At 42.3% G+C, this 22,900-nt stretch overlaps 1 protein-coding gene across 1 annotated transcript in view; it reads left to right on the top strand.

Moving 5' to 3' along the window:
* The window catches only part of JADE2 (jade family PHD finger 2), a 144,117-nt gene extending 138,241 nt beyond the window's left edge, over positions 1-5,876 (top strand). The window contains exon 12 of the mRNA XM_079968102.1: positions 92-5,876. Coding sequence (XP_079824228.1) covers positions 92-984 — 893 coding nt within the window. The 3' untranslated portion in view covers positions 985-5,876. The remainder of the gene's footprint in view (positions 1-91) is intronic.
* Positions 5,877-22,900: the final 17,024 nt, after the last annotated feature.

Genomic DNA, 22,900 nt, shown 5'->3' on the forward strand with positions numbered 1-22,900 from the left:
TAATTGGAATAGAATTTACCTTTGTGACGGCGGTTAAATGTTTATTGAATCCTAAGGCGTCCTGTTCTTTTTCTACTCCTTTTTGGTTTAGGTTTGTCCACTTCCTTTCCCATTGATGGGACCTTCTTCAACAGCTGGCTGGCTCAATCTGTACAGATCACCACTGAGAACATGGCAATGAGCGAGTGGTCCTTGAACAATGACCACCATGAAGACACCACCCCAGGCCTTTCTGAGGAACTTCTGCAAGACGAAGAGACCTTGCTGAGTTTCATGATGGATCATTCCCTGAAGTCCCCGTTGAAGCACAGTGACACCGCAAAGAAAGCTAGGAGCAAAGTGCGAACGCACACAAAGAAGAAAGTGGCAAGGAACGGCTTGAGTACCATCTTTAAGAGACAAGAGGACTCACATCACTGGACTAACGTGAGCTCTTTGCCAGATAGCACCACCAAGTCCTCACTCCATGATTTAAGAAACAGCAAAGCAGAGAAAGGTGGGGACAAACTTCAGCCAGAGCGCAAGGTGATGTGCGAAGTGAAAAAGTCGGCTAAGAAGGGCTCTTCACACCCCACAACTCTTCCAAAAGCAAATGATTCACATGCCTCCCAGAGCCTGATAAGTAACCTGAGCAATGAGAAGGAGGAACCACTGAAATATACTCTATCTTCTGATCCCAAACCCCTGGTTAAAGTGCCTGATTCAGTAGGTAGTCCGAAAACAGTAGTGAGGTTCAGATTACCAAAAGAAGGCAGAGGGACTCGGAGATCCCAAAGCGAGAAGCCTGCTGAGCTGGTTAATGGACCTTCAGGAAGTGAGAGGTCGAAAGTTATCTTACACCCTTTTGACAATGAGACTGATGGCTACTTCTCAGATGCAGAAATGAGTGACTCTGACACAGAATCTGGTAGTGGCAGAGGGCACCATAGCCAATTAGATTCAGGAAATGAGGATAATTTCAGAATGAGCATTTTGGCATCCTAATATGCCAGATAGACCAATTGTGACAGCTCTGTGAGCCCTAAATCCAGTTACAACTGCCATGTCTAATTTCCACCTGGTATCATAACAGAGGGTTTTGTTTTTCGTTTCGTTTTTAATTTGTATATATAGTTTAAGAAAAAAGAACTGTTGTTTTTCCTCTTCTCTGTTTGACTCAAAGCTTCACTGACTTAGACTTATATACTGTAACAGTAGCTAGCCTCTCCTAGTCAAAACATGTGTATCATAGTGAAACAAAATGCAAGCATGTGCATTATTAGGGGCTAGTGCTTGCTGGTAGTGAGCAGGACATCCTAGAATTTTAACAAGGAGGCCTGAGATTGCCAGTATCTGTTGTTCATGCAGGGATGACAGTTTTATGGGCATTATTTAAACCAAGCAAATAGATTTCATGGTCTGCCTGGGATTGCCTCTGTTTAGCAGGCTGCAGAATGGGGGTACTATTGTAGTAGCCAACTATATACACATAACTTATGGAAAAGTAAATTGTGTGTGTGTGTGTGTGTATGCATACATCTGCAGGATTTGTCAGTGTGTGTGTGTGTGTGTGTGTGTGTGCAACTATGAAGTAAAATAAGCGATATTTTTTTAAAGAAGCACAACAAGCTTATTTGAAGAAAGCACTTAATGGTTGGAGGAAAGACAACATTGTATTTATGGTCTTTTAAATCCTTGATTTTTCTTTTTTACCTCCAGTTTGATCCAAGTCCATCCAAGAGTTCAGGAACCAAGATTTAGCCCTATCACTCACAACTTATTAGCTGGGCAGCACCATAAACCCTCATCCAAGGGTCTAGGTAGATAAAGAATGACATATCTTTGTTAAAGCTGCTCTGCTTTTAATCAGTATGCATCCTGAGTGACATCCGATATTATTTATTGGTAAAACCTAAACCTTTGGTTGTCTGAAGTAATTCCCGTAATTTTCTCAGGTTGATTAAAGTAGCCTCTTACCAAAACACAATGGAGATAATAGGACGGAAGATGCAACTCCACGAACCTGAGAAAAATATTACTCAAATGTGTTGGGGTTTTGTTTTGTTTTTTTAATCAAATGGCTTAAGTTCCCATAAAAGAGGTCAGTCTACATTTTCAGCATAAATACCCAAATTATGGCTCCTGTTCAGGGAGCAAAACATGTAAACCTCTGTACAATCATTTTACTGTAGACATCGAGAGGCGATTGAACCTTTTTTCCTTTGCCATTTCTTTTCTTTCTTTGTTTGTAATGGAATTGATGGTTTTCCTACCCTTTCCTCCCTTGCATTTCATAACTGAAATCCTACTAGGAGGCCGTTGAAAGTGATAGACAGATGTCACCGTTCTAAATATTTCAATACTGTTGTGCATAAATTGTGTCTAGTACGCCTTAAGTGTCATTCATAAACTCATATTACCTATGAGTCACACAGGTTTTCCATGTTTGCACTTAATTACATCATTACTTCAGTTTTGGCTTCAAAGGTCATGGTTAAGGTTTGCTACATACTTTCTTGGAGTGACCCCAGTGTGAGCTCAGGGAACAAAAACAAAAAGAAAAGTGAACTTCACTAAAACTTTTTGTTGTTGGTATGTTACTTTAAATGTGTGTATGTGAGCGTGTGCGTATAGATATAGATATATATATATACTGGGACACTTCCGCTTGTTAATCCATCACTTTCAAACTGGGGGAGATGAAGACGTTGCAGTTGTTCAGATGAATCAGTTAAATTATTTTATGGATGCCAAAGAATATTTTGAGAATAGCACAGCCAGAAACCGGAAATTTGTCATTTTGGGGAGGGGGGTGATGAATGAATGAAAGCTGTTTAGCTGCAAAAGGACTAAATCAGTGTTCATGACACAGCTGAGGCATTAGGTTGCAAGCTTGCTGAAGATGATGCTTTTATCATTTGGATCACATCCCACCATTTTGATTTCTGATGCTCTTTGCTCATTGCATTCTGAGCAATGTTGGTTTTATGTTTTCCGATGCCAGACATTGGCTGTCCTTGGTTTTTGGAGAGTCAGTCATTTTACAAGCCTTCCAAAGTCCTTAATATCACTCCAGTTGAGCCACAACTTGGAGAACCTTTATTCTGAAAAGAAACCAAAATCAGGAGCCAAACACACATCAGTGTTTTTGCTGATTTGAGAAGTTATGTTTGCAAAATGATTTTTCAAAAGCACTGACTGAAATGGAACAATTTGGTATTTGCCTAACCTATATGAGTTGGCAAGTAAAATCTGCTCCTTAATTAAGGCTTGGTATGTTCAGATAATGTTAAACACAGTAAATAGGACTTAGTTTTATCTTATCAAGCTTGCTAGGCTTTAGCTACAATATCCTAGTTATGTCATACAAATAATCAATATGCTGCCTTTTAATGGCTCTTGCTTCCGTGTGCTTCAGTTCAACTATAGCTTAAAAAAAAAGAGAAAGAGAGAAACAGAAATCCAGAATTCTCACTGTACACAGCTTTGTTCATCAGCTACTGCATAACCTGCCTGCTCACCAGTACAGGACAGCAAAAGGAACAAACTTTAAAGAACAACCAAACTAAAGCAGCACCTATCGTCTTGATTTGGATTATATGTAGCACTCCGAGACACTCCCATTGTTACTGTGAATAAGAATAGTGAACCAAAAACAAAAATTAAAAATATATGGGGGAAAAGAAATGCTTTCTCCCATTCTAGCACCTTCAGCCCATTAATGAGACCCTGTACACAAAGTCTCTGAATTTACACCATGGAGTTACACACTAGGAGAAGCCCCACAAAATGGAAGAGAGCCAGGGCTGCCGTTGTTCACAAGGGAAACCAAAGCCCTGTGGAGTCTTGGATCACAGCCTTTCCATGTAATACATCCACGTTTGCAACTAACAGGGAATAACACTGGGTGTATGTGGATTCTGGCCTTTTTGTATGGAGAAAGATGAAGAAAGAAAAAGATGCAGACTACTTTACTGGAAGCCAGGAATATAACATTGTTCCTAACTAGTTGATGACAATGCCCTTCTGGCTTGGATACAGAAGGGGCAAACAGAAGTATGGGGTGCAGATCCCCATGCAGCCCCCCACCTCCCATGATGAAGATTGGGGGGAAGAGAGAAGTAGTATTTTAAACAATTGTGTCACACATGTGAACAGAAGAACATTATTGGAGCCACCTGTGTGTTAGAAAATATATTCACTGTATTCAGTGTAGACAAGCATGCGGTAGAAGACGTAACTAATTTTACCTTGTTGCTTTGGCAAAATGTTAGTATTTTTGTATAACTGCTGTGGAATCCCTTGATCTGGATTCTGTGGTGTGCTTGGCCTGGCAATAATGTTCCTAGAGTAACTGCAGATGTGGCGGCGGCAGCCAGTGAGTGCCTTGGAACAAGGCATAGTCTCTGGAGTTGTAGAGGAGCCCATGTAAGCTGCCACCTTACAAGCAAAATGCAGTGCTAAGTACACAGAGGTGCTCCGTATGGTTAGTCCAGGTTCACCTCTGGCATCAGAGTTATGGTATATATCTGGCTGGCTACGCTAAAACGTTTGTAGCCAAAAGCATTGCTAATGAAAAGGGGTTTTCTGGCAGTGCAGCTCTGACTTACTTTAAATCATTTCCAGTTCTGATTATTTCATATGGTCTCCAGTAGTGACCATCTAAAGTCTTGTTGACGTTTCTGTGCAGTTGACATATCTGCATATTGCTCAAAAATATTTTTAGAAGAACTCCAATCTTCCTTCGCTGTTTTGCACTTGCCTTTTTCTCAACAACAGCAACAACAAAGATTTGCGTAAAGGAAGAAGAAATTGTCCATGGAAAATATTTTTATGAACTGTAAATGTATTTTGAGATGAACAGAGAGCATATATGGTCTATTTTATTAAGCAACGGTCTTTAAGATGATGTGTGAACAGCATTTGTATTTGCAATGTAAAGGATGAATCTCATTTCCTTTGGAAAAGCAGCGTCGTGCTTTGGCATTAACATGGTCATAACGATTCTCCTCTTTTGTTCATCAACAAGAATCAAATCTTGCTTTTAAAATATCAGTGTTCAGTCAACGGAATTTCCTAAAGGCAATTTTGTGGCATATTTTGCATCTCTTTGAAGATTTTAACAGTTATTATTAAAAAATAAAATTAAACTATTATTTGACAGAGCTTTTCCTCAAAACACAATGGAGAATTAGCCATTTCTGCAGGAAGAAAGGAGAAGATTTCAATCCCACCTGGCTCCCCCCCCCCCATGAGCTCCTCAAAGTGAGGTTTTTGCAAGCTCTCATAAAAAGACTCCTGTTTCCTGTTGCCAGGTAGGTGTGTTAATTTGGTTGTTCTTTAAGGAAACTGTAGTATACTTTGCTCCATTCCACACAGACGCAAAACAGGCCCACTCCATATCAGTTACAGGAAACGATATGAATGTCACAGAAGGTAAAACCCTTCTGTTTTCTTTGTTTCAAAGAAAGTGATGTGCCATTTGTTAATATAAAAGAGAAATATTGAAAATATATTGAAAAGAGCAATTTTAAATTATTTTTGGCTTATGTTGCGATATTTATTTTCTTGTATTAGAAATTCCTTTGTAGAGAAAAAAATGTATTTTTCATTAATGCAAAAACCTATTTCTCCTTTTGTACATTTTCCATGTTAGTTAATCCTTAAAGCAATATAATGTATCAAAAGTTGTTCTGTGTGAAAGCTGTATTATGCATGCTGTTTGTGTTGCTTTGGAATAGGTCTGTCTGCCATAATTTTCATCATGTTTTGATTCAGTGTATGCTTTAATACACATTGGGACCATGAACCATTTGCTTATAAAAAAAGAAAAGAAATACCTTTGCATTCTTCAATGTGTTGGCAAATGCAGTCAATAAAGCCGTGTTTTCTGTGTACTTTTGTTTGGCTATTGAGTATTCAACAGGACTAACTCACCTCCATATCCAAAGGAGTCATCTTTTTCACCTTTCCATAAAATCTCAGTAGCAGTGAGCCTTAGACTAGTTAGAAACTGATTAATATTGCATAGATACTATCAAGATTGAGGGCATAGTTCCTTTTTAATTCCTCAGTAGTAGTACTGTTTTTGCCACAGGATTTTGAAAGTGCAAGAAAGCTGCAGAATGGTAAACACTGTAGATAAGGGATGTATCCCTTCTATTATTATTATTATTATTATTATTATTATTATTATTATTATTATTATTATTAGAGCAGGGTCCTTCAAAGCATGCTGCCAGCGCAATCATATGCACCGGAGTTTACTCCCAAACAAGTGCACATAGGATTGCAGCATCAGGAGTGTAAATGCCTTAGGCAATCTTAAACAGCCTTACCCGAAGGTAAATCCCATTGAACCCAAAGGTGTACACGGCAGGGACCAGGTGCTATACACCTGAAAAGTAACATTTTATAGGAGTAAGAACACAACACACTGAGCTGTGAATCAGTTGTATCTTTGAGATGCCATTTCCTCCTAGGGATTTAAATTCTAAGGCAGGCATGGGCAAACTTGGCCCTCCAGATGTTTTTGGACTACAACTCCCATCATCCCTAACAGGACCAGTGGTCAGGGATGATGGGAATTGTAGTCCCAAAACATCTGGAGGGCCGAGTTTGCCTGTGCCTGGAACTACATCCTGCTTCCCACAGTGACCAAAGTCCACTGGCTGGGCATGAAAGCAGTCTCTTCTACTCCCCAGCAACTGGTCATCTTGACGTGCAAAGTATACACAGGTTTATCTCACTATGTTGTATGTATTCACCTTCCCAGCCAGCATGCAATATGTAAATATACAAAGAAATAGGGAGGGGGAAGGCAGTCGTTTCAATACATGCTTCTTATTTCTGTGGCTTCCATACATAATGCTTTAACCCTCATTGGTTATGTGTTCCAATCTAGTAACTGAATGAGACAACCACAAAATACAATTTAAGGTAAGGGCTTGGAGCTTATGCTGTAATCCTGCAGGAATGGTTGACTATAATAATAGCGGGAACATATCAACAGTGGAGAAAAGTACAGATAGCCCCCCAAGAGAAGGAAAGACAGACCAAATTATTAAGTATTCCTTTGTAGCTTTATCCCAACAGAGAATGATTCCACTACTCCCACTGTGTATTTCTGTTGTATCATTGCCTGATCAGCAAGTTTAAGATGACTCCTTGCCATCAAGAATATCTAGATTGTGCCACTAGACTTTGAATCCCCAGTTTTGTTTAATTGCCTTGGGAGTCACAAAACATATGGGAACACTCCAATCTACTTAGAAGCAAGTTCACACTAGATATGGCAGGAACATACCCTTGTCATCTGTTAAACTGGAGAGACCTATACTGTCACCAAGGTAAATGGATATACACATTTTGAAGATGCAACCTACCACATTCTTGAAGGAAACATGCATGCAATATTGCATGAAGAAAGCTCGTCAAGAGTACAGTTCTGGAGAAGATCACACACTACAAGGCACTTATAAGACAAGACACACTACACACTTATAAAAAAAAATCAGCAAAATATCAGAAAATAACGAAAGGGCAAAGCTCTTCACATAGTGCTTAATTTTATATCAAAAACTCTGAGGCTTAAAATCACAGTCATTTATAACAGCTGGGTTTACATGTTCTTTTCTATGTAATTTTACTTTTACATATACATCCCGTAAATGAAAAGTATGATTTTGCATCCACAAACACAATATTCACATACTGGGTCATTCAAAATAGTAGTAGGTGTATAATGTCTGTAAAGGCAGCTAAACTGAGTATTCTGATCTTTGTTTATGCGAAGGTGGCTCTTAAATCATATGAGCGCTCAACATGAAATTTTACACCGTTATACTTCTTACAGTATTTTAACTTTCTAAATTTGAGGGAAGTGGAAGGATTTATATATATAAATAAGTTTTCAGCGCCACATTGGTTTTTGCAGTTAACTACTGGTACATGTGTCCTAGAATTTGGCATGCAAGTCAGGCCTATAATAAGCCTTAGAGCAGGAAAAAATTCCTGGGGGGAACAATCTGTCCCCTATTAGAATCCCCTCCTCTGGACAGATGCGTGGCCACAACCTGAGACCTACAGGGAAGTCATGACTGCTCTTCCCTTTTCAAGGCCCTCCTGGTTCTAATAGATAGTGGGGTGGGAGGAAGGTGGGGAATATCCTGCATGCCTTCCTTTGCCTCCCTTGGTTCCTGCCTTGTAGGTGGTGTGACACCACATAAACCACTGGTCCCCTCTCCTGAGTCACTCCCCTGGTCTGCTGCCTCTGCCACACACTCTTCAGGGCCTTGCCAGTCCCTAGCCACCCAGTGGGTTCATAGGCAGGATTGGGAGAAAATGGAAGGATTGGGAATGGAGGATTGGGAATAGCACTTTATTTTTCAATGTGGGGAGGGAATGAGATTTTTAAAAGCTAACATTAATCCAGTGGCCACTGATACATCTTTGGGTGACAGACAGCAAACAAAATCTAAGATCTATTTAGGAAGAGATTGGAATTGTGCTAGACAGTTTCTACCGCCTTCTGTATGTTTGAAGAAGGTAAAAGACAATTGTTCCCGCTGGCTCATAGCTAGACCACAGCACGAGTTCAACAGAGGCATCGTTTGTTCATCTTCCAAATCTCTTAATAACCAGACCAAATATAAACTTTTTAAAAGCAATACACCCCCATCTCCTTTTTCTGAAACTGCACACTAGGACAAATGGAACCAAATCTATTAAAAAGTAATGTTTTGCTAATGTAATACCCAAATGGAAAAGAAACAGCTGAAACATATAAACTGCTATCAACGTTGGTCAGAAGCCAACGAAAATAACAATAAAGTTGCACTCTCTCATATTGGAAATGAAATATTGGCTACTTTTGCTGTAAACATGAATAATGGCCATAAGACAACCGCTGGACTCATTCGGCGGAGTTTTTTAAAAGTGATAAATGGCCATCTAGTGGCAGTTATGGTTTCCATTGATAACAGAAATGCAGCTTCACCCAAACAAACGATAATCTTCCAGCCATGTGATTGTTCTCTCATTTTACTAGATGATTACCCGGGTGGGTCTGATTGTGTCAGAATATAGGAAATGTTTCCCCCCATTGTAAACCTTGGCTCCCACTAGATCAACTCCCTGCTTTTATAAGACAGTAAGTGGTCTGGGACACATTTGTAATGTTTTTTCGTTCTGGGCCAACTGCCATGTCTATAAGGTATGCAGTAAGGTAACTTGCTTCTGAAGAGATGCTGCAGTATGATGACTGCACCACTGCTTTGTTAACCAAAAGAGAACAATAACTTTATTATGCTGAAATCAGTAGTGCTGGAAGAGCTACGAATGCATCCCAGGGCCTAATTCAAAAACACTCTCACCAAACCTTCTAATGGTAGCAAATAGGCTATGACCACCCATTTTCAAGGATGCTACAAGCCATGTCTTTCCTGTATTGGGCTCTACAGCCACAGCAGGCACTCTAACTCTACACTCCTCCATTGTCCCCTGAGACAGATGGATGCCAACCAACAAGTCAAAGGCAAAAGGAAGTCAGGTTTTCGTCAAAGCACCCTATATATTAGCAGGAAAGCAGCAGGAGACATTCCAATTGGCAGGTTGGAGGCAAAATGGCAAGCACATTCAACTTGACTCCCCCACTCCCTGAGCTCGAGCCAAATGGCTGGATTCAACCACACTGTTGTGCTAGTGGGAACCAGCACAATGAGTCGTGCTAACACAACTGGAGTTTCCATCCTTTCCTCCCCCCCGTGCCTCTCAAATTGGCTCAGGGTGGGGCGAGGGCAGGAGAATCCCCAAAACAGGCCACAGGGATAGGAGAGACCATTTCAGCATAAATGCTTGCACTGATGGAACAATCATAATAGCTTGATGCTGAATTCTTCCCAGAGATTTGTGTGGTTACTTTAAATTACTAAATGATTTTCATCTTGCCTCCCATATCCCAGATCCATCCCAGGTCAATAATGGGTCCCAAGGGTTTCCCCAATTTTTCTTCTTGCTAAAAGTGTGCAGCCTGGTCTGTTTTTAGGTTCCGTGTAGTTATCCAACCCTTTTCTCCCCCTCCAGCTAGGGATGGGGGAGAAAAGGGATGGGATTCAGTTCACAGTGAAAGGCAAATCTACCTCATTTTGCACTTTCTGAAGCAATATGTGAACCAAAATTTAGCCAACCTTCAACATTCACACTATTCTGAATTTTGCAGTTTCCCAGCCAAGTACTGTGTACAAAAATGCATATACTAGAGTCAAATGTGCACTAAAATGCATATAATAGTGAAAATAACATATAAAATTCATTCTAGTAAGGGAATTGCTTTGCAAAAAAATATGTTTGTTAGGAGAAATTAGCACTAAAATGTTGATGAATTTTTACGGGGACTTTTTTTGTTTCATTGCAAACTGATGTGGAAATGTGGGGAACCGAATGTAAGACTGGTAAAATGAGAAACTGAAATTGACAGATTTGCCCATCCATCCCTACCTCCGCCTTTCCCCTCTTTCTGGGCTTTGCTTTTCAGCTGACTCTCCCTTCCTACAACCACCCCGGCTATTTCACATCCTGCTGTCTCCACATCCTCTGTTTCCTTTCCCACATTGATTTTACTATCACCAATCCCCAGCCTCTTTGCAAGCAAATCTTGGGTCTCCACATTTTCCCCCAGCAGCGCTGAACCTCTTGCTCTAAGCAAAGCAATGCCATATGGCTTCATGAAGGAGAAAGCCACCAAGGTTCAGTGACACATATTTGCATGGAATGTGTCATTAGCCCTGGAATCTGCACAGTGTGATTAGAAGCGGAATCGAATAGGATGCTCATTGATGAGCTCTTTTCCAAGCACCACCAATGGCAATATAATACAGTTATCTCTGTTACATTGTTCTGTAGCCTCACACTCCACCATAATGTAGTGTAGTGGTGTTGGACTAAATGACTCTCAGGGTCTCCTCCGACCCTGTGCTCTTGCTGTAACTCTGGATTCTGAAGAAAAAGAGGCTGCTGAAGAGGTCAACCCTCTTCAGAGCAAGCTTAGCCTGGCAGATTATGTTATGCTGGGAGGTTGGGCCTTTGCAACAGATGGCCAAGTACAAATGACGTGTTGCCATAGAACAAAGTAGCTGGCAACATGTCTCTCTTTCTTATGTCCCCTGGCTGGTGTTGTGTAACTCTATTGACTTTGGGGCTGCCCCAAAATACCTACAGAGGGAGCAGTTCTGTGGATGCTGTGAACTATACAACTCCGGTTGTATAGTTGCATAAATAAAACATCATATCGCAGAAACACTAAGTTCCCAGTAACCTTCATTCAAAGAAAGGTAAAAAAGGTAAAGGTAATGGACCTCTGGATGGTTAAATCCAGCCAAAGGCAACTATGGGGTGCGGCACTCATCTTGCTTCAGGTCAAGGGAGCTGGCATTTGTCCACAGACAGTTTTCCAGGTCACGTGGCCAGCATGACTAAACTGCTTCTGGCACAACAGAACACTGTGATGGAAAACAGAGTGCACAGAAATGCCATTTACCTTCCCACCACAGTGGTACCTATTTATTTACTTGCACTCACATGCTTTTGAACCGATAGGTTGGCAGGAGCAGGGACTGAGCAACAGGCGCTCACTCCGTCACGAGGATTTGAACAACCAACCTTCTGATTGGCAAGCCCGAGAGACTCAGTGGTTTAGACCACAATGCCACCCGCGTCCCTTTTTTCAAAGAAAACCAACTCAGGGTATATTCAGGAACCACATCTCATCTCTCAGACGTACGTGTGTGTGTGTCTGTGTGTATGTGTGTATTACAGCCCCAAACCCAGAGCTGTTGAGTACATAGAAGTGGGGCTCTGAAGATAGTGATGTGTGGTTCTCATTAAGGAAGCTACAATCTGGAACATAATTCAAGAAGGTGATGGCCTTTCCCCAGACTTCAGAGGGCAAGAGGGATAAAAGGTAAAGGTAAAGGTACCCCTGCCCATACGGGCCAGTCTTGACAGACTCTGGGGTTGTGCGCCCATCTCACTTAAGAGGCCAGGGGCCAGCGCTGTCCGGAGACACTTCCGGGTCACGTGGGCAGTGTGACATCGCTGCTCTGGTCAGAGCCAGAGCCAGAGCCAGAGCCGCACACGGAAACGCCGTTTACCTTCCCGCTGGTAAGTGGTCCCTATTTATCTACTTGCACCCGGAGGTGCTTTCGAACTGCTAGGTTGGCAGGCGCTGGGACCGAGCAGCGGGAGCGCACCCCGCCGCAGGGATTCGAAGAGGGATAGAAACAGTGATTAAGCAATAGGGATAGAAACAGTGATTAAGCAATATTATCCCTAACTGTACCCCTTTACTTAATTTACAGATGAATAGCTCCTCCCGCACTCTAAGGAGGGAAATAATTATTGCAAGAGGCCCAACTACTGTCCATGGATGATCTAAACCCCATCAGCAAGGAGTGGGTGGGAGCAAAGTATACAGAGAGGCATTGTACATGTGCCTACAACTCATTGGTAGAGCTTTGCATGCCGGAGAGTTCAGAATCAGTCCCCAGCACCGGAAGGGTCTGAGAAAGGCATCAAACCTGTGGTGCTCAATAGCTAGATGAATACTGAGTTAGATGAATGAATGACCTAACTCAGTACTAAGGCACTGTCACATGTAGCAGAATGCAAGTGATATGGCGGGGCTGTGTGACTATCCTGACCTCCATCCCACTGGGACACTGCAGCAAAGCAGGATGAGGAGAGGCGGAGCATGGTGGCAGCAAGGTCAGTGCTGTGGAAATGCAGCGGCAGAAGTGCCAGGGTTGGCTCTGCCATCATGTTTCCACCTCACACTGCCTGCTGCGGTTCATCCATACATATGTTCTCGCAATATGCAGTCCCTGCTTACGCACACATAAAACCAAACCACCTGTTGTAATGACAGGCTTTTTGATAGCAAACGTAAGACTGGATGATGGTCTTGTCACAACAAGATATCATAAGAGGCAGCATTAACTAGCCCTCCAGACGTGATGGAAGATTATTTTCTCTCTCGTTGCATCTTTCACTACATCAACAACATTTCTAGGTTTTGGAAGGCTTCTGAAATGCAAGCACAAATGTTTGTGCTTCACAGGAAAGTTCCCCTGCTGAAAAGAAAACAAACAAAAGCCAGACAACAGCTTTGTTTACAGCTTTATATGAGCCTGGCAATGGTTGCATAGAGTAGCCTATGGGGTTGTGCACAGCATTACACTGACTAATTCAGGAGTACCCAGCAAAAATTAAATGGAATAAAATCCAGCTTTGGTTAATGCTTCTAGAAAGGAAGTGTTTGAATAAAAGGAGTGAGTGTGGGTCCATTTCACCAATGAATATGAAAAATGCTGAACTTACAAATTTAAAAGGAGTGGCACAAGATATTTTATACCACAGCTGATTCAATACTACTGTAAAAGCAATATGTAACCTAAATGTGAAAAAGATGGTGCTGTACTTGTGCATAAAGGCATTTGATTTTGCACATATGCATTATAAGATCTAGCCTTCCCAAATTAATCCATTTAGGGCAGCCATGCTGGGTACTAAAATAGCGCATTTCTCATGGATGTCCATGTAGGGATGTAAAACGAGGTGCACCTGCTGCAATTTGCAAGCGATGATTTGAAAACAAATCTACTATTAAGTGGCAGCGAACCAAGGGAAATATCCCGTCTGGGGGAAGCAAAGACCCTGGCTCACAGACATGTGCTACAACTTAAGCTTTTGTTGGAGTCTGCCAATTCTGCCAGGAGCGACAGAAAGGAATCAGGTTTTGATTGCATGCAAATGTTCAGGGGTACCTTTCTGAATGTGACAATTTGCAAGTCTATCATCTCCTAAGGCACAAGGCTTAATGCCCTTGCTGTTTGTCAATGGGAAGCAGCATCTCAATACAGAGCCCAGGTGCGTCCTTTGGAATACTTTAATAAATGCATATAGATATCATCAGATGGGAGAGTAACAAGGACAAATAATAATCAGCACACAGGAGTGGATTTGCTCATTCATTGCAGGTGGCGATGTTTTCTCCTCCAGCAATGGAGGGGGAGGCGTAGATGGAATGCAAGGGTTATCTGCAGCAAAAGAATGTGAGGGAAGTCAGCCAATGGCTACGTCGGGAACAGGAATAATCCTGAGATGAGAACCAACAGCTTTTGCTGTTTGTGGCTGTTTGCAGAGAATGACTCAGCAAGCAATGCTTGTGTCATTCAGGCAGATCACCTGCAGACAGAAAGGGCTCTGGAGAGAGATTAGGACTGGCACAGAGAGGCAAATAAGGGAGGAAGGGGGCTTGCAGGAAAGAACGAAAGGGAACTCGCATCCAGGAGCTCAAGACATACTATCAGGAGTTTAATTAACTTGACAGAGCTGGAAGCAGCAGCAAGGAAAACAGCACAGCCGAGATGTATGGGTGCCAAGGATCCAGATGGATCCTTGCCGGAAGAATACATTCACTCCTTTGGCAGCTGCAGTACATGATAATCCTGCACTGAGGAGGTGGAGAAGTTGGTCATTCGGTGGCCTTGTCTCTTGATGGTCTTAGTAAGAGAATTCAGACTACAGTGGTGCCCCGCAAGACGAATGCCTCGCAAGACGAAAAATCCGCTAGACGAAAGGGTTTTCCGTTTTTCGAGGCGCTTTGCAAGACGAATTTCCCTATGGGCTTGCTTCGCAAGACGAAAAAACCGCTAGACGAAGAGAATCGCGGAACGGATTCTTTTCGTCTTGCGAGGCACCACTGTAACAGACAGGCTAGGGTGGTGTTGACCTGAATCCCCAGCTTACCTGGCAAAAATTCCCACTGGTGTAAACAGTATGTCAAATCCAAAGTTCAACAGTCAGAAAACATGGTCCGGGGGGTCAATAAAAGTAAGCAAAGTCTGAAGTCCAGCAGTCAGGAAACACAGTCCAGAATCAAACCCCAAGTGCAGTCCTGTAGAAGTCCTGGAGCAGCCAAAATGAGGTCCCTCAACATGGGACCCTTCAGCTCTGCTTCCCTTTTATACTTTGCATGTGGATTGCAGCATCTGGGCTTGATAAGACCTGTTTCAAGCCCATTCCAGCTTTGGACTCAAACCCTGTCAGTGTTTGTAAAAAGCAAAAAAAAGAGGGAAAGGCTTCTGACCTCCCTTTGTCTCTTCAGCCTGGTCCTTGGACCCTTGTCTGCATAAAAGAGTCCACGAGAATATCCTTGCAGAGTTTTATTCTTAAAAGTCTTTGTGCAAAACACGACTGAACAACTATACACACCAGCACCAATCAACCAACCAACCCAAACACCAGCCTCAGCACCAAACTAACATTTCTCACTATACAGATAGGTAGCCGTGTTGGTCTGCCATAGTCAAAACAAAATAAAAAAATTCCTTCCAGTAGCACCTTAAAGACCAACTAAGTTAGTTCTTGGTATGAGCTTTCGTGTGCATGCACACTTCTTCAGATACTTCTGTTTCAGTGTATCTGAAGAAGTGTGCATGCACACGAAAGCTCATACCAAGAACTAACTTAGTTGGTCTTTAAGGTGCTACTGGAAGGAATTTTTTTATTTCTCACTATATATATACAGCCTGCTGCAAGCCGCTGAGTCATGCTGACCCAGCTTTATTCGCATTAAAAAAACAGCAGCCATTTTAGCCGTGACAAACCCCTCCTCCCAGAGCCAGCGAGCCCCTCCTGGGCTGTGGGGCCTTGCCTTCCTCAGCCTGCCACTGCTCTCTATGCTTCACACAACCATGCAGCTCATCAGATGACCTTGGGCCAGTTACAGTCTCTCAGGCTAACCTACCTCACAGGGTTGTAGAGAGGATAAAATGGAGGAAAGAGAGCTATGTACACCACCTTGAGCTCCTTGGAGGAAAGGTGGGATAGAAACGTAATAATAATGTCATGGCATAAGCTGCAACCCACAGGAGAATTGCCCTGCGCAAGTTCCCATTCTTGTCAAGGAGACTCGTGTAAGAGAACTTCCCAGAGGACTGGGCCTATAAGAATGAATTGCAAGTCAGCCCCCATCTGATAATTAATCAGGTACACAGACGTATATAATGTGTAAATTAAGGGGCAAAAAAGGTAAAAGGTAAATACCCTAACAAATGACCTGACAAGGTTCCAGGACCTGCAGAATGTGGGTGGCAGTCGAGACCAGAAAGAAACAGGAGCAGAAGGTGCCTAAAGGAACAAGAAGTCAACCAGATTGTGCGACTCTGCCAATTCTATGGTTGGAAGCAGCATGTTAGAGTCTCTGTGGAGGAGGTGGGAAAGTTAAATGGAGAGCAGGGAGAAAATGGCCTGTAAAAGCTGCTTTGTAGCATGTAGGCTGAAAAGGGTGGCTTAGGGTAGTGGAATTGCATGACCTGAATGTAAACCCCACTTCCCGCTGCATAGGAATGTTTCCGGAGGAATGACATTTCCCTCCTTTTTTATTCTCCTCTACACACACACACCATAAAATGCTCAGGTTCCAAGTCTACTGCTATGTAGCATATAATGGGAAGGAAAAGGTGTTCCTCTCCCTTACCTGAAACTTCCCTCTTTCCATCAAGTTCTGAAGAGGCCTACAAGGCTCCTGTTCCAGGCTGGCTGGATCTGTGAACAGAAGCACTCCTTTTAGGGGTGAGGGATGCACTGCAACATTATGTTGCAGATCCCGCATCATTTAAATGCCACTTTTGCCTTGAAATATTTATTATGTTCACAGGCCACACACTACCACCACCCTGGGCTGATAGAGAGGGTGGACATCAACGTGGAGCTAAGGGGATCATTCTGTCAACATAAACATTCCTGCTTGCCAGATTGAATGAACTCCCCTTTCCTCCCACCATGCACTGCTCTGGGAGTTTTTCTGATCCTCCAATGTGGCTTTGTTGGGGGAGGAGAGTGGGGAAAGCCCCACTGTGCTAGCAGGAGTCTTTGCACTGGCTTCCACAAATGGATCCAGGTGGCTAAATCTGACCCCAATTGTCCAAGGCTACACATTGGACTCCAGTACAAGTGAACATTCTATATCTAGTTCCTCCATCCCAACCCACACCCCAGGGGCTCTCAATTCAACTTCAGGTGGTGATGTGAATGCTAAACCAACCATGACCACAATGCTCATTTCCATTATGAATGTATTTCTGCTACAATTAGACATTAGCATAGATGGGGCAGGAAAACCGCAGCGGTGATATGTGAGTGCCTAACTCTGTTTGCTGGACTCTGTTGGCTTCCTGATTACTATATCCAGCCCTAAGTTTCCCAGGACTATTTGTGACAGGTTTTGGGAGGACTTGCTGGAGGGCAGATGATCTAATGTTTTTCATGCAAAAAAAGAAAAGAAATACCCTATCAAGGTACATCACGACTCTTCACATCAATAAAGTATATTTTTGTGAGTCAGATTTAGGGCAGTCTCCAAGAAGGCAATTTCAGCAAAGAACCACTAAAAAAACAAAAAAAGTAAAAAATAAAGGAGGCTTAAAAAGTGGAGAATTATTGTTGTACATTGAGTTTTAATGATGTCATAATAGCTAGCCAGCTGTGCTTCTCCTTTGAAACAATGAATTACCCTACTGCCATTATAACAGGTACTAGGGAAACAGACGTTCCAAAAAGATGGAGGCTAAAAGGGCACTCATGCAGATTGGCCATTAGCGGCTTTGCTCTTGAGGCTGAAATTGTCAGATCAATAAAGCTGAATTTTCCCTGAAAGTCAATCAAGTTAAGTAGCAAAATAACACATGCATACAATGTTGCAACTCCTGCCAAAAAGATACAGAAGATAACTGCTTTCAGAGCCTCCCTCAGCAAATCCATCTGGACATAAATGAGACGTTGATCCAAATGTACCCGAGCAATTCATTATCCCTCATTAAGGGTTATCCAACACACAGTGCTCCCAATTGCTAGAAATTCAAATTTAGCAAAGGGGGATAAAGAGCCAGCATCCAAGGTCACGTTTGATTCTCCTATCCGTGGGATGGATGAGCCATGTTTTCCAGGCAGTGATCTGACAGGTGTCATGAGGCAGGCATCCCTGGTCCCTGCCCCTCTTTATCAGCACACCAGCCACTTTCATCTGCTTGGAGATGAAGGTGGCTCCGTAACTGCAAACTGTGGGAAGCTTAAGAAACCAAGGGGAGGGACCAAAGGAAGAAATGGAGATGACTTATTCCAGAGTCTGAAAATAGAACATGATCCAAGGGGGAAGCACTGCAGAGCTAGAACTGCGACCAAGTTTCCAGAGTATTCATACACCTTCTATACTGTGTCTCCTTCTCTTCCCTTCCCCCTTTCTCTCTGCTGTTTTCTTTTGCTTTACAAGCATCTTAATTAAGGTCCAATTAGCATATGGGCTTTTCTCTCCCTCTCCACATTGACTGCCTGACTGGGTCTCCAAAGTCCAAACGACACATGTGACAACCCGCTTTCTTACCCAAATTTCTGCTCCTATATTGCACTTCTTTACATGGTCCTTGTGCATATATCTTTGCCTAGTAAGTTGCCACTGAATTTATAATTCTTCTGATGTGCTAGCAAGAGGTGGGGGAGAATCTTGATCCAGTTCACATCTCAGTGCAAAGCTCCCTGATTTGCACTTCCTAGAACAATATGAGATCCAAAATTCATCTATCCTTAGAAATCAAAATGCCTGTATTTGTGAACATACACAAATGCATTTTATTAAATGGCATGCAAAAAAACCCTGTATATTTGGCAAAATTGCACGCAAAAAGGTATACATATCAGGAGAAGAAATGCTTGAGTATTTTCCTGAGGAATTTAAAAAAACGAGTTAATTGCAAACGGACTTTTAAAAAATCATCAACTGAAGCTGACTAAAGACTGGCAAACTAAAGACTGAAATAGGGGAAATGAAAATTGAGAGATTTGTCCATCCAACACCTGCCAAGATGGTTAGCTGTCTACACACACACACACACACACACACTGCATCCATTTTCTGTGCCACTACTCAGCAAAGAGATATTAGAGAGTGGATTGTGGGAGGATGATTGTGGAAGTGTTCACCCACTTCCCACACACAAGCCTCACAAGCTCTCACTTTGATCTTATGGTAGAGGCAGCCTCCTACAGAAATGAGGATGACAGACAAGGCATTAGCAGAGAAGCTGTTGTGGAGCTGCAGGAAGAAAGTATCTTATGCACTGCACAAAACCTTCTGCTGCAGTGCCAGAATTTCCTGAATTCTCTTTCTTGAAACAATCCTTTGCAGACATAGACATCTGATAACTAATATGAAATCAGTTTGCAAAAAAGACAAAATGGAACACCCCCCTCCTCTCTCTGTGCATGCCCCACACCCTCCCCAAATCTGCTCTGCGCAGCTGTGGGGAAACCCAGAACAGATTTAGGGGAAGCAGTTCTATTGCACAAGTGACAATCCTTGAGCTGAGGTAATGAGCTAGTTGGACACTGCCCATGGCTGCCTTCAGTAGTTGGAGAACCTCCAGAGCAGATTTAGGATGGCTGCAGGGTGCTGCTGGGTGCCTGCCTCTCCTCTTTCTACTGATGTAAGCTTTGCGTCATCAGAGCAGCATCACTGGATACAACCAATATAACAGTACAATCCTGTCCATATTGACAAAACAGAATCAACAAAAGTGAAGAGATAATAGCTGCCCGGGCGGGACAGCAAGATAAGGCAAATATATATATGAATTTCAGAAATACATGGCCAACATTCAAAATCCAAATGTTCAGCAAGCATAGGAATCCATCTGTTCTTTTTAAGCTTTAATTTTTGTACAGCAATTCAATTTTTGATGTATGCTTCAGGTCCATCCTAGGTTAGTGGAGATTAATTGTCCAGAAATTATTTTATTAGACTACGAGAAATTAGCTGGTGCTCTGAAGTCTTCCCCTTAAATCATCAGTGTGCACTACACAGTTGGTTGGCATATATACTGTTATGAGTTTGGGTGGAGGAAGTAGGCTTTATGCAAGATCCTTCTAACCCCTGGATCTAGCAAGCATTAAAATATAAGCCAGGTTAGTTTCCTGCATTGAGGTGATAGCCTGTTGTTGTTGTTTAGTCATTTAGTCATGTCCAACTCTTCGTGACCCCATGGACCAGAGCACGCCAGACACTCCTGTCTTCCACTGCCTCCCGCAGTTTGGTCAAACTCACGCTGGTAGCTTCGAGAACACTGTCCAACCATCTCGTCCTCTGTTGTCCCCTTCTTGTGCCAACTTTCTCCTTGTGATCTTTCCCAACATCAGGGTCTTTTCCAGGGAGTCTTCTCTTCTCATGAAGTGGCCAAAGTATTGGCTCAGGTTGTAGATATGTGTAAATAAGCCATATATCACAAAGACACTACAATCTTTGCTGTCCCTCATTCCAAGGAAACCAAACCCTGAGTAAGTGCCTGGAAGCCCGGAAATCTTGCACCGCTTGGAGATTGGGGTGGCGTGCAACAATATGCCACCTGATTTCACTTGAAACCCTTCTGATTCAATATGCTTGTCATTGGATCTATTTTAGTTTAGCTGCTCTTCATTCTTCAGTGACCAAGTTTTAAAAACATTATATTGAGATTTTAATTTTAATGCCGTTTTATGATATTTTTATGATGCTGAATTCATTAATTGTAAGCCTCTGCTTGGTTCTCACGGAAGAAAAGCAGAATATACAGTTAAATACAAAGAAATTCAAATAAATAGGGTAGATATTCAATCTAGATTATTCTCTCTCTCTCTCTCTCTCTCTCTCTCTCTCTCTCTCTCATATAACTCAAGTAGAGGTGTCAGTCTAGAATTTTTTATTGTGGCCTCTACATTTACCACATGCTTAGATGCAGATGAAGTATTAGCCACAGACATAATTTATAAGATGCACCTCCTATATAGTAAAGAAGGAACACGCAAAATTGTTTGTAAGCAGCAAGAGCAGCCTTCCTAGTTGGATCAGGTCAACAAGTAAGTACAGTGGTACCTCTGGTTACGTACTTAATTCGTTCTGGAGGTTCATTCTTAACCTGAAACTGTTCTTAACCTGAGGTACCACTTTAGCTAATGGGGCCTCCCACTGCTGCAGGTGCGCGATTTCTGTTCTCATCCTGAGGTAAAGTTCTTAACCTGAGGTACTACTTCTGGGTTAGCAGAGTCTGTAACCCGAGGTGTTTGTAACCCGAGGTACCACTGTATGACCTCAAAGCTATTATAGGAGTCAGGGAATATCACCTGACTGCTCAGGCCTATCGGAACAAGATCGGAACTGGTGTGGTGGGTCTCCCTGCAGTTTCTTCCTGTGGCTATGGATGAGCAAATCTATTAATTTACATTTCTATTGGTTTCTCATTTTTCCAGTGTTCAATTCAGGCTTAGAAACCCTGGAAAGTGGCCGCCACTCAGTGTCAACAGTACTGAACTAGATTGACTAATGGGTTCTGAATCAGTGTAAGGCAGTTTCCTATGTTCCTAGAGTCAGCTTCCTTATAAAGAAGAATCACTGGAGCCTTTTGGCATTTTGTGATATATGTTTATTACAGATATACACGCTGAGCATAAGGGAGCAGGAAAGTGCTTGAACAGACAGTGCTAGCCTTCATAACAACCATCCCTCCAAAATCAAACAGCATGACCTTGGAAGTAGCCAATACCATTGTACCTATGCTGAAAGTTATGAAATGGCAAATACTTTGAGCGGTGTACTGCTTGCACATGGATGAATGGTTACAATAATTTGATTCCTTGTACCTTGGGGAGTCAATCATAATTTGTTTCGATTTGGTTGACTCCATTTACACATTATTTCTAATACAGCAAGACACGGATCATGGAAACCAGAGACAATCACAGACATGTTCTTTCACTGACATCTAGTATGGTCCTAATGAAAAATGAGTTGGTAATTCCATAGCTTTGACCTGCCCAAAGAATCTATGAATCGGTTGTTAGAAAAGAAATGTGCCACAAGGGGCAATGTTCATGCCAGTATTTTCTTGTATTCAGAGATTTCAAATCTGAAGGATTGTGGGATACTCAATTGGTAAAACATCTAACTTTGACACTGGACTGGTAAAAACACTAATTTTCAACTATTTAAAGCAGAAATTAATTAGAACAATAGCAAAAAATAGAGAGAATTGTGCTAATTTCAAAAATGATTTTCTTCCTGAAGATTCCAGAATCTAGTCTCTCCTAATGTACGGTGGTACCTCAGGCTAAGTACTTAATTCATTCCGGAGATCTGTTCTTAACCTGAAACTGTTCTTAACCTGAAGCACCACTTTAGCTAATGGGGCCTTCTGCTGCTGCTGCTGCTGCTGCTGCTGCGCCGCCAGAGCACAATTTCTGTTCTCATCCTGAAGCAAAGATCTTAACCCGAAGCACTATTTCTGGGTTAGCAGAGTCTGTAACCTGAAGCGTATGAAACCTGAAGCGTATGTATCCTCAGGTACCACTGTATAGCCACCCTCTACCATTCAGCAAACACGGTGCCATAAAAAAACTGCTAGCACATTTGCAAATCATAAGCAGGGTCTGGTATGGTTTCAAATTGAATGTCAAGGTTCCTGCATTGCAGGGCGTTGGACAAGATAACCCTTGGGATCCCTTCCAACGCTACAATTCTATGATTCATAAACACAATGAACCCAGTCTTGTTCTGTCTTCTGTGAGCAGTTATTGTTTACAGAGACTCCAGCACCTAGCACTGGATGCCTCTAAGTACCTGCAGAGTTTCTTTCTTTCCTGAGGAGAAAGAAATCTTTTTTTTTTAAAAAAAAAAAAATCACTTATGGGCAAAGTGTAGCTGAGCATGTGAATAATATCATTCCCATGTGAAGGGACAGAGCACTCATCTGTTCCAAGATTGCACTGCCAGTTCAAAAATTAACTGGTATGAGCAGGGCCATCTCAAGCATATCTGACACCGTGGTGCAAAGCTCCCTCC

This window comes from Podarcis cretensis (assembly GCF_951804945.1).
Source record: "Podarcis cretensis genome assembly, chromosome: 2".
In the NCBI taxonomy this organism is placed as follows: Eukaryota; Metazoa; Chordata; class Lepidosauria; order Squamata; family Lacertidae; genus Podarcis; species Podarcis cretensis.